Source organism: Hemiscyllium ocellatum, chromosome 14, assembly GCF_020745735.1.
Source record: "Hemiscyllium ocellatum isolate sHemOce1 chromosome 14, sHemOce1.pat.X.cur, whole genome shotgun sequence".
Taxonomy (NCBI): Eukaryota; Metazoa; Chordata; class Chondrichthyes; order Orectolobiformes; family Hemiscylliidae; genus Hemiscyllium; species Hemiscyllium ocellatum.
Window position 1 is genome coordinate 28521048 of NC_083414.1, and position 12849 is coordinate 28533896.

General features: G+C 39.7%; 1 protein-coding gene across 4 annotated transcripts in view; it reads left to right on the plus strand.

Annotated features, from left to right (window-relative positions):
- Positions 1-12849, plus strand: part of fbln2 (fibulin 2) — a 181667-nt gene that overhangs the window by 91962 nt on the left and 76856 nt on the right. For all 4 annotated transcript variants that reach the window (XM_060835552.1, XM_060835553.1, XM_060835551.1 and 1 more), the window contains 2 exons: positions 2653-2752; positions 12543-12672. In XM_060835552.1, coding sequence (XP_060691535.1) covers positions 2653-2752; positions 12543-12672 — 230 coding nt within the window. The remainder of the gene's footprint in view (positions 1-2652; positions 2753-12542; positions 12673-12849) is intronic.

The following is a 12849-nucleotide window of genomic DNA, read 5'->3' on the forward strand; positions in this document are numbered from 1 at the left end:
CACTCATTTTGATCTTGTTAACTATGTTTTAATTTAAACATTTAACTGTGTGTTAAAAATGATAAATAAAACTTTGTGACTGACCAAGAGTGGATGAAGAAAAGAGGGGCTGGCCAGATCTTCCTCATTTGGTTGTAACATTATGTCATATTAATTGAGGTTAATGCCTGAATTTTTGATTTGGAAGATGTTCAAGGAAGGAAGTAGCACTGAAGTGTAGAATTGACCTTGAATTCTCATCAGAGTCCTGTGTTTGGGTCAGAGCGAGGGCTAGAACTTCAGTGATCATTCATTTTGCTGCTTCCCCTGAATGTGGCTGACCATTGGATCACCAGCATTGGTGAATGTACCTTCTATTTCAAATACTCATCAATGTAAATGTCCCATAAATGCAGGAATAAAAGAAAGCATAAGTTCAGACAAGCAATGTAGCTTGGTAGTCTGCCAGTGTTGAATTTTCTCAGCAGATGAATGCATTATCCAAGCAACAGTGATGAACTTTAACAGGCAGCATCTTCACTTCTGAATTAGTGTATGTAATTTTAACAGAAACTAAACACAAACTAGGGTGCTGGTGATCAGGAAATTTAGTAAAGAAATTTTGTTCAGCCAAGGTCCAAATTTAATTTTGACTAATTACAGAATCTCTAGTGTAGAAGCAGTCCATTCAGCCCACTGAATCCACACTGATCCACTGACAAGCATTCCACACTGACCTCCCACCTATCCTATCCCTGTAACCTGACATTTCCTGTAGCTAATCTACCTTGAGTGCATATCCCTGGACACAACAGAGCGATTTAGCATGGCCAATCCACCTGACCTGCAGATTTTTGGCTACAGGAGAAAACTAGAGAGCTATGCAGACATGGGGAAAATGGGTAAACTCCAGACAGTTGTCTGAGGGTGGAATTGGACCCAGATCCCTGGTGCTGTGAGGCAGCAGCGCTAATCACTGAGCCACTGTGCCACCCCAAATGGAATAAACATATTCTAGTCCAGAAATTCTCACGCATTTTGGGGAGACCCAGAACTGGGCAAGTTCTGCTCAACCTATTGTCGATTTTATCCCTATTGGCTGGCTATCTAGGTTAGCTGGAGGAAAAGGTTGCATTGGTCAATTGCAAGGTGTGAGGATCTGCATTACATTCTACAATGCTTTCTGTTGTTACAAAATTCTATTGTTTGAATAAATCTATTACTGATTGCTTTCAAAGAACCAAACTTTTGAATTCCTTCTTACAGAACTTTTTTGTTATCAGCCAAGAGAATAAAATTGGCAAATGGTATCTTGTTGTTTCAACATAAAATGATAGAATTAGCAATGAGAACAGTGTTTCAGAATGATTTGCACCATTGAACGTTTTCAGTCCCAGTTCTTTAAGTTTGAAGTAAAATGCAGTTTTTATTTGCAAAATTATTTCACAACAGCAGAAAGGCTACTATGAAGGTTTCTAGCACAGGTGCATGTTACAAAGCCCAGCTTTTACCCTCCAAGTTATATCATGCTCTGGTGCTCCCTAACAATTACCAAAAGTAGTTCAGTTCTTTCAGTACAAAAGTATTAATAGGTGACTTTTATTTTAGAATATTTCAGTATGAGGAGTGGCATATCATTAAGGTTAGACTGAGCTCCCTTTCCTTTCTGTAGTCTGAATTAACTGTCAGAGTCATAGAACTGTGCAGCATGAAGACAGCCCCTTCAGTCCAACTTGCACATGCCAGCATTTGGCCCTTATCCCTCTAAATCCTTCCTATTCATATATCCATCCAGGTGCCTTTTAAATATTGTAATTGTACCAGCCTCCACCACTTCCTCTGTCAGCTCATTCCATACACCCACCACCCTCTATGTGAAAAGGTTGCCCTTTAGGTCCCTTTTAAATCTTGCCCCTCTTACCCTAAACCTATGCCTTCTAGTTCTGGACTCCCCCATCCCAGAGGAAAGACCTTGACTATTTATCCTATCCATGCCCCTCGTGATTTTTTTAAACCTCTCTGCAGTCTCCCCTCAGCCTTTGACACTCCAGGGAAAACAACCGCAGCTTAGTCATTTCTCTTTTTTATCAGCTCATATATTTCAGTAGCAATGATCTACAACAATTGTCCAGTCAGTGAATAGTATACCTTCTATGGCAACCCAAAAGAATCAGGCAACACAACAGGTTACAAACAATGAAACATAAATGGAAATTGTTGGAAATTTTGCAGGTCTGGCAGCATGCATGGAGAGAAATCAGAGTTAACCTTTCAAGTCCAGTAACCCTCCTTCAGAACTGATGGCAGCAATGAAAAAGGGTGGTTTTTATGTCAAAGATATGGTGGGGAGGAGGAGGAGGGGAAGATTAAACAATGGGTGGAGATAGAGCCCAAAGAGAGAGAAAAGCGGTTGGGACAGACAAAGGAGTGGATAAAGACCAGCGTAGGAGAATTCTTTCCACAGATGATGCCAGACCTGTTGAGAATTTCTAGCAATTCCTGTTTTTGTTTCAGATTTCCAACATCTGCAGTTCTTTCATTTTTTTTTGTTTTAGTTTTATTAAAAAAATCCCCTATGGGCTTGATATCCATTTTCTGTTGCTACATTATATTGTTCTATAATTGATTGTAACGAGCTTCCTAAAAAAACCTGCTTCTCTTTTATTTCTGCAGATGTGATTGAAAGTTGCTGTGCTACTGGGCAGCAATGGGCTGCAAATAATGGCCAGTGCTTTGATATTCCAGTGAAGAGTTTGGACTCTGTTACCTGCAGGTAAGTGAGCTCCTGGATTGCACTAATTATACTAAATAGCGGGTGATATTTTTCCTTTTTGAAAAGTATAAACAATGAATCCATTTAATAACTAAAGCATGCTTTATATACTTTCAATAATTTATTATGTAACTCCTTAAAGTATCCCCGATAAACATTTTCTTTAATACAGAAATGGTATGCTATGTCAACACACTATTCTTGAGGGGTTTGTGCTTGCACACGGTCCAGATGAAGCAAACATCCTTAGTCTACCACTACTAAGGTTCCAGTTCAAAGGAAGGTACAGAATCTCAGTCTTGTTCCTAATGAGAATGGTCATGGTGTAAACTTGACCACAATTCACCATATTTTAGTACAAGTTTAGCAATGTAATTTGGAACTTCAATAAAGATAATAGTTGGTAATAGGCTATGATAGCTTTATAGTTATACTTCTAAACTGGCAACCCAAATGTTGAACTCAAGCCATTAAACTGACTTCATTAGATCAGGTAATTCAAAGTTAGAACCAAAGAAATAAACTTCGAAAATTTGGAATTGTCTTGGAACCCAAACTGGTTCATTAATGTTCTTCAGGAAACAAGACCTGGGTCTGGCTTACATATGAATTGAGTTCCCTACTATTTATCTGCACATCAATGACCACGGAAGTGATTTACCTGATTGTAAACAATTGTTACTAAGGCCACCTCAGACCAGATTTTAACCCTGCAGAAACCCCTTTAATAATGTCCTCCAGTTTGAAGTAGCATGATAGTTTTCATCCAGAATTTCAAGTTCACCTGTTATCATTCCAGTAGCTGACCTGGTCAATTGGCAGGATGGTGTCATAGAGTTATACAGCACAGTAACAGACCATTCAGTTCAAACAACCCATTTTGACCCATTCCCAGTTCCCAGCATTTAACCCATAACCCCCTAAACCATTTCTTTTCAGATGTCTTTTAAGTGTTGTAATTGTACCTTCCTCCAAAACTTTATCTGGCAGCTTGGTCCAAGTGCACACCACCCTCTGGGTGAAAAAATATCCCTGGTCCTTTTTGAAATGGACTATCTCATCATCATCCGCACCCCCCCCCCCCTCACCACCACCCCCAGTGGTATACATTAAATTGGTTATGTCACAGGACTCATTAAATTTAACTACACATAACATTTCCATGTTGAGCATCACTCAGAAGCTTTGAGAGGTGCCTGGGAATAGAACATGCTCTGGGTAAAGGATTTCAGGTGGTGGGATCACCAATATTGAGAAGTAACCTATTGAACCTATCCTTATCAATATAACTGCACATGCACTTTAAACCATAACATTGCTTGAAGTGACCACTGGTCAATCCTTACAAAGAGAATCTTATAAGTTAAATCCTCTTTTTTACACTGAAGACATCTCCATTATTGAAAGTGGTGTACTGAGATGGATGAAGGAAAAATCTCCAGCCCAAAATTAGGCATTTGATCAAAATACTATATGTCCTCTCTTTATAATCCCTGAACAGTGAATTTTGATTGATTTGCCAAGAAAAGCAAAGAACGTGCTTACATGAAACAGCATGATGGCTACCTGTGTGTTAACACCAAAAGCATCAGGCTATAGATGGACAACAGTTGAATCAAAATGAGCTGCTCAATATCTAGTCAAGAATATTGATGGATAACAAAGCAGCGCACAAGGGAGAGGTCTCCCCAGCAGATAGATCTAAGACACAAGAACAATTTTCTTTTTATAACAATGTTTCAGTAAAATATATGTCCCAAGGATGTGGCCTCCTGCATCTTCCCAGCACTGTTGGCTGAGCAACAAATAATATCTTGACACGGTTTCTACCTCCTGGGAACAGAATTTGTTTTTAAACCAGAAGCTGAGCTAAGGTATATTTTTGGGGCAGAATCCAAAATATCATCTATATCACAGGATGAGTATTTTTTAAGCATGTAGCAAGGTTAAATTTTATTGATCGTACAGAGTACAAAAAATATCAGTGTGTGGCTATGTACGTGACACTTCATATGACAGTGCCTTATGTTGACACCAAGCAATAACACTGGAAAAGTGTTTCATTCTCCTCATTCAATAGTTTTCAATTCAATAAGAGCAAAAATTCACCAGTTAATTGAAACAAAATCTTTTTCCTAGTGTAGTGAGTTTTTGAATTTGCTATTAATAAATGATTTATAATATTTCTTGAAAAGCAATCACATTAAGGACTGCAGATGTAACTCAGCTGTTCAATAGTTATAGCCGATTAACAGGTGACATATAAAAACCTGGGAGTGAAGCTGCCATTAGCATTTAAACCAAGGAAATTATAATTGATTTTTAATTTATTTGTGATAATATTTGTACACACTTCATTAGTTATAATCTATTCACATTCTCAGAAATAGACTCCATTGAACAGCAGATTAAAATTCATGCGGAAGCTGGATTTTCATCCAGCAAGCGGAATTTTACAAAGCATCACAGTTGAGCATTGACCTGTTGGCTAAATTGAATGCTGGTTGATTTTGCCATGTAATTAAAGGTTCAAAGGACAATCAGCCATTACTTGAGATAACAAGGAAAAACATGAATGTTGGAGATGTAAAAATGAAAACCAGGGAATGTTGGAAATGTATAGCCTACTAGTTAACATCAGAAAGATCAAGAGATTTTACTTGAAAATAATATTTCTTGATTAAGGCCACAGAGATATCTGAATAATTAAAGGTCTTATATTTCCCAAGTATTGCTAAGACATATTTTGATAAACCTTGGATGATATTTGAAATTCTACACTATTTGTTCACTCCTGAAACTGGGTTAGTGAACAAGCCATTAGTTATTTCTGTGTTTATTGTTACCAGGGAAAATTATGAATAAGGGTTACAGAGATATGAAGAAATCGATTCAGCTTACTTGAAGATTAGGAAGAAAGTTCGGAAGGACTGAAATGAGTTGGAATTGATCCCATTGATCTAGTCTTGATAGGTTTTGGAAAAATCTGAATTGATGAAATAAATGTCTCTGCCTTTTCCAGGCGTTGTTCTTACTGAATGACTATGATAGGTCTTATTAAAATTAGTAAGTTTTGAGAAGATTTGTGGCCCACATTATGGTTCTGGTTTTGGGTTTCCTCACTGAGCTGGAAGGTTTGTTTTCTGATGTTTCATCACTGTACTAGATAACATCATCAGTGAGCCTCTGGTGAAGCGCTGGTGTTATGTTCAGCCTTCAGTTTATTAGAATTCATAGCAGTTCCATTTCATGCATATACCAATGTAAAATATTGTATATTTAGGAGCATCCAACAAAGCTGATTAAGCACCTTTGATTTCAGGGTTGCTGTTCTTTTAATAATGATTAACAGCAAAACCTTTGGTATTGATGGAAATTGTATCATACACACCCAAACATCCTGGCATGGTACTGGCTACAATTTCAGAACTGCAGACAACACAAAATTGAAAGCCCTGTGAACTGTGAGCTGGAGAGTGACAGATTTATTTTTATTCATTCATATGATGAAGACCTCACAGACTAGGCTAACATTTAATACTCATCCCTAGTGGTCCTGGAGACGCTGGCAACGAGCTACTGATTTAAACCACTGCATTTTCTCGGGATACAGGGAAACCCTGACAGCTGTTAGGAAGTGTTAATTAACCATGTCAGTTTCATATAACTTTCGCTAATTGGCACGTAAGTTGTGTCCTAATTTCACCAGGTCGACAACTCATGTTTCACCATGCCTGGTGCTGGTCCTGGTCCTGGCGTGACCTTCTACATTATTCACTGATCCAGGGTTGATCTCCTGTCTTGATGGTAATACAATGGGCAATATGTCAGGCCATGAACGTAGAGATTGTGGTTAAATACTGCTCTACTGCTGCTGATAGCCTGTAGCACCTCATGGATACTCAGTTTTGCTAGATTTCTTGAAATCTGTCTGATTTTGGCATATTGCTAGCTGCCTCACAAAACAATAGAGGGTACCCTCATATGACTGTTATCTGCAAGGATTGTGTGGTGTTCACCCCACAAGATTCTGCTTTAGATTACTGCATTTGCACCAGGCATATTTATGAATGCTGTATTATTTCTCACAATTAGTATGCAGTAAACCCTTAAGAAACATGTTCATGACATCATTAATTTGTCACAACACGTACCTGAGGGTATAAAAGACTTAAAGTCCATTGTAGGAGAAAGTGAGGTCTGCAGATGCTGGAGATCAGAGCTGAAAATGTGTTGCTGGAAAAGCGCAGCAGGTCAGGCAACATCCAAGGAACAGGAGATTCGACGTTTCGGGCATAAGCCCTTCTTCAGGAAGGGTTAAAGTCCATTGTAACTAGGGCCGAGATTTGAAAAAAAGACATAGGGGGCAATTTTTTTTTACACAGAAGGTGGCTTGTGAGGAAGTGATGGATGCAGGCACAGTTATTATGTTTGAAAAAACACTTAAATAAGTACATAAGTAGGAAAGGTTTGGAGGGATATGGGCCAGCAGCAGGCAGGAGGCACTAGTTTAGTTTGGAATAATTTTCAGCATGGACTGGTTGGAATGAAGGGTCTGTTTCTGTGCTGTATGACTCTATAACATGCTAATTGCAACTAAACAGTTTAATATTAGCCTAGACAGTGACTATACTGTTTGTATACATCAGGAGCTGTAATAAATGTCTGTAAAATCTTTTAGAATCATGTTAGCCCATTACCTAGTTCTTACCTTAGAAAAATAATGTAAGTATTGTTACATCAGATACAAACACAGTGCTTGAGGCAAAGCACTGTAGCAGTTCATGGTAAAAAGTAATGGCTTCTCATAAAATAATATAATTCACGGTGCAGTCTTCATTGAACATCAGGTGGACACTAGCCCTGGACTTCTAAACATTCAGAAAACCATCAGCACTGATTTCTGTGAGTGGAAATCTGCAAATTGGAACAACAAGAAGGCAGAGCTACCTTCTGTTCGAAGGATAAGTTCTGCCATGCTAGAAACTCTGTTCCTTTGTTTTTACACAATGAACCTACAACCTGTTTTCCAATTTAAGAGTTGAAAAAGGAACAGTCAGACATTTTGCACAGATTACACACACAGCCCTCCTAATTCAAAGTGCAAACTGTAATGCACCAGAAAGCAATTTACTAAACTAAGGAAGATTACCTGTGTGCAGAGGTTGGTACTTTCAATCATTTGTCCCTCCATGTTGACACAAAGTTGGAGGGAAGTCCCCATATTGTCATCATTCCTTATTTGGCACGAATACCATTGAGTTGAAGAAACCTGTTCCCACAAGCCTGCACTTCTCATTGGAACAATATATAAAGTGATTAAATCCCAGTAAAGGGGCAGCACAGTGGCACAGAAGGGGCAGCATGGTGGAACAGTGGTTAGCACTGCTGCGTCACAGCGCCAGAGACCCGGGTTCAATTCCCGCTTCAGGCGACTGACTGTGTGGAGTTTGCACATTCTCCCCATGTCTGCATGAGTTTCCTCCGGGTGCTCCGGTTTCCTCCCACAGTCCAAAGATGTGCAGGTCAGGTGAATTGGCCATGCTAAATTGCCCGTAGTGTTAGGTGAAGGGGTAAATGTAGGGGTATGGGTAGGTTGCACTTTGGCAAGTGTGGACTTGTTGCGCCGAAGGGCCTGTTTCCACACTGTAAGTAATCTAATCTAAGGGAGTAGCAACAGTAAAAAATAAACCTTAACAGAAGCAGAAAAAGTAAAAAAAAACACAAAACCAGTAAATGAAGGAAACAAACACCCAAACCCTACATGATACTTCTAAAATAAAAAGTAACTAAAACCCTCATCAAGAATTGAAAAATAATTATGATTTGGCCGCTAATGAAAATTTTACTGAATTTAGCTATTTAACCAACATTCAAAGTTTGTGAGAAGATTTGTAGCTCGGGTGCTTGTTGTTGTGGTTCTGTTCGCCGAGCTGGGAATTTGTGTTGCAGGCGTTTCATCCCCTGTCTAGGTGACATCCTCTGTGCTTGGGAGCCTCCTGTGAAGCGCTTCTGTGATGTTTCCTCCGGCATTTACAGTGGTTTGTCTCTGCCGCTTCCGGTTGTCAGTTCCAGCTGTCCGCTGAAGTGGCCGGTATATTGGGTCTGGGTCGATGTGTGTTTGTTGATAGAATCTGTGGATGAACACCATGGTCTAGGAATTCCCTGGCTGGTCTCTGTTTGGCTTATCCTATAATAGTAGTGTTGTCCCAATCGAATTCATGTTGCTTGTCATCTGTGTGTGTGGATAGCTGGTCGTGTCGTTTCATGGCTAGTTGGTGTTCATGGATGCTTATGGTTAGCTGTCTTCCTGTTTGTCCTGTGTTTGTGCAGACCTTGCATGGGATTTTGTCCACTACGGCTTTTGCCCGAAAAGTCAATTTCGCTGCACCTTGGATGCTGCCTGAACCGCTGTGCTCTTCCAGCACCACTAATCCAGAATCTGGTTTCCAGCATCCAATGCGCGGGTATCCGTTTTTGGTGAATATATTGTATAGGCGTTCTTCTTCCTCTTTTTGCAGTTCTGGTGTACTGCAGAGTGTTGTAGCCCTTTTGAACAGTGTATTGATGCAACTTCTTTTGTGTGTGTTGGGGTAGTTGCTTTCGTAGTTCAGGACTTGGTCTGTGTGTGTGGCTTTCCTGTATACCTTTGTGGTGAATTCTCCGTTTGGCGTTCTCTGTACCATTGCATGTCCTTGCAAAATCTCTGTTTTGTTGCCTGGCCTTTCTGTTATTGTGCTCCCTCCTTTTACTGGTGCAGATCTGTCTTCACTGGTTCCTATGCAACACGTTGTTCACGGACATCGCTGATTTTCTTTCGCTCTTGAGAATGTACGAATACATTGTGAATGATTCCTATCCTGCAACACCCTCTCTATTTCTTTCAAGCTAACCTCTGAAGTACCTTTCCCTGAAAAGCTCAGACATTGCTACACTTCTACAAATCATTGTCAGTTCATATTTGGAGTATTGTGCTCAATTCTGGATACCTTATTTAAGCAAAGATATTAAATCTGAGAGTTCAAAGGAAATTCACTAGAATGATAGCAGCAAGGAGGGATTTTAGGCACAAGGAAAGCTGGGCTGGGCTTATTCTCCTTGGAACCTTACTGACATGTTCAAAATTATGAATAGTTTTGACAGGGTACAGAAGAATATTGTGTTCCCATTAGTTCGTATGTCATTAACTAGGAGTCACAAGTTTCAAGATTGTCACGAAGAGTGCTAGGAATGATGTGAGGAGAAACTTCTCTACTCAGAGAGTTGTTAGGATTTGGACTGCACTGGCTGGGAGAGTGGTGGAGACAGATTCTGGAGAAGATTTCAAAAGAGAACTGCATGTAACATTTGAAAGTGATGAATTTGGAGGGCTGTGGAATAGGGCTGGAGAATGGCACTAGCTGGGTAGCTTTTTCAAGAGGCATTACAGGCGTATTAGGTTGAATGGCCTCCTTCTGTATTCTCTGTGATTCCATGTTTCTGTATAAATACGGCTTTAATGAGTGCCTCCCCTCTGTCCCCGCTATCCCTTTAATTTTAACTTCTGGAGTCCAACACTTCAGTCACCTCCTCCGACCTCAGAATGTCAGATTATCAAAGTTGAACAGAGAAAATAACTCTGATGACAAAGTGACTCATTCTCCTGCAAGCTAAAAGGCAATGGTCTCAATAAACCATTTTTAAGTTACCAGCATTCAATGGGTTGATTATTGAAGATATAGGGGTCTTGTGTTAGTTTCAAGTTAATTTAGGAGATGGCATTAAATCCCTGATTGATTTTGAGTATTGACATGGGTACTGTCGATAATGGGTGACTTTCCTGCTTAGTCCCCCTTCCACTGCCTTCATGACTGGGAGCTACTTCCCTGCCACTGGGACTCTGACATTTGGCCCCCTGCACAGTTAAAATTCACTGCATGCCCACCACCCACTCATATTACCTACTTCAGAGAACTCCTCAAAACCCAGCCCAATGTTTCTGAAATAACTGCACAGGTATCCGTTAACATGTGCACAGTACACTGGCTTGGCCAGCCAACTTGGAGTCAGTCCCTGAACTGAGGAGATTCTAAATCCTCTGTTTATACTTTTTTTCTTTTTTTTACTGAGGAGATTGTAATCTCCTGGTTATATATTTGTAAAATCTCTTTCATTACCCCCACACTACCCCTAACTACGGTAGTGCTTATATTTTCCCCAGCACCCATGTTGTGTGTGTGTAGCTGTGAGACACAGTGAAAAGACAATAGGTGTACAAATCTTTATTCAAATTTCCACCACCAGGAAGAAAGGAAACACCCGAGTGGCCAGTGACAAGCAGTGCCCTTCACATCAAAGGGCAATGCTGCGTGATCAAACAGTGAAGGAGAGGGGAGGAATTAAATCAAAATAGAGTTGGAGGGTGAAATGAAGTACTCTGCTCCCTGCAGGTGCCCACCTCTCCCTGTCCTCTGTTTATATTGGTCAGCCAGGGCTTCCTGTTTGGCCCAGGTTAACAATCCCAATCATGGATCTCATAGTCAACAAGATCTACCTGGTTCCAAACACTTTAGTGTCCAGACTACTGGTCTAGATTTCTGAACTACTATTAGAGCCATTCAAATGTTGTATTCCTCAAAGAAATACATATATCATTATTCTGTCTTATGGACCTTGTTTTCCATTTTAGCTTAGAATTTCCTGGAAAAGTTCTGTCCTAATTGAAATTAAAAAGAAAGAAGCCGTCTTTATTTTTGCACACTTGTCTAGATTAACTTTATATACCCTCAACGAACAGTGAACAAGCAGCATCATCTTTCATTTTGATGTACATCCTGACAGAATATGAGAATTAAGTTATGGGATCAAAAAATTGAACATAATTCTTCCTGAGGCAATTAAATCATCTGAAGTAACATCCTGACAATCCTAGTTGGATATTTTGAAGCTTGAATTGCCACTTTAACAGTGCTTTCTTGCTTATTCATCTCTCTGCAAGATCAGTAAGCTTTGTGGTTAACCTGATGCATCATGAATGTGTGTGCGCCATATTTACTTGGCAAACAACTCTGCTACATATTTGTCATATTGCAAATAAGACTCACAGTAAATTAATCAAACACAACATCAGTGCTAAAGCAAAATACTGGGTATGCTGGAAATCCGAAATACAAATAGACTGTGCTGGAAATATTTTGCAAGTCTGGTAGAACCGCTGGGTAGAGAAACAGAGTCAACATTTCAGATCAGTGACCTTTCGTCAGAACTGTTGAACTGAAGTGTTGCTGTTTTATCTCAGCAGATACTGCCAAACCTGCTGACTGTTTCCAGTAACTTTATTTTCTGTATCGACATTTTGAGTTTTGAACGGTAGACCCAATTTTAAAACAGCACCCCAGCACATCATTGCTCTATGAGTCATCTCCACGTGCACCCAACTCCATGGGGATTTACAAGCCAACTGGAAAATTCCAGTCAATCTCTGATCACTGTCCTGATAATTGGTTTAACAAGTTGTCATTCCACCCAGGATCCAGCCGTCACAGAAATGGCTTGGGGAAAGGATGGTGCTGGCAAATTCACATGCTCGCCATCAGTATCAAAATATAAGCCCGTTTGCCTCTTGTCCTACTCAAACTGGTGGGTCAAAGTTCACTACAGAATGCTAACGTCTCACCTTAATAATTTTGAGATTTTATTTTAAGATTTCAAAATTGCTAAGCATTTATGTCCATGACTTGTTTTATAAAGTTATTTCACTAATTTAATCAAAGTACTGTTCTGACCATAAGATGTCCGTGTTTTGCAATAGAATCGCACAAAAACAGTGCTGCATCTCGTATATGGAGGAGCACAGCTGCTTAATTGGCATGAACTTTGCAAAAGAAAATGAAGACTGCTACACAAACCCACATGATGCTTGTGGAGCAGACATATACAAGGCAAGTATTTAACAGAACACTACCTTCCTCACAAAGTATTCAAACCATTCATATTCCTTGTACAAAGACAGGTTGTGATATGATGGTATTCAAATGTCCCAATTCTATTAAATGGAGTTGTTTGTTCTAAAGGAGGAAACAGAAATGACAAATGTTTAAAGCATCTCATAGAACATC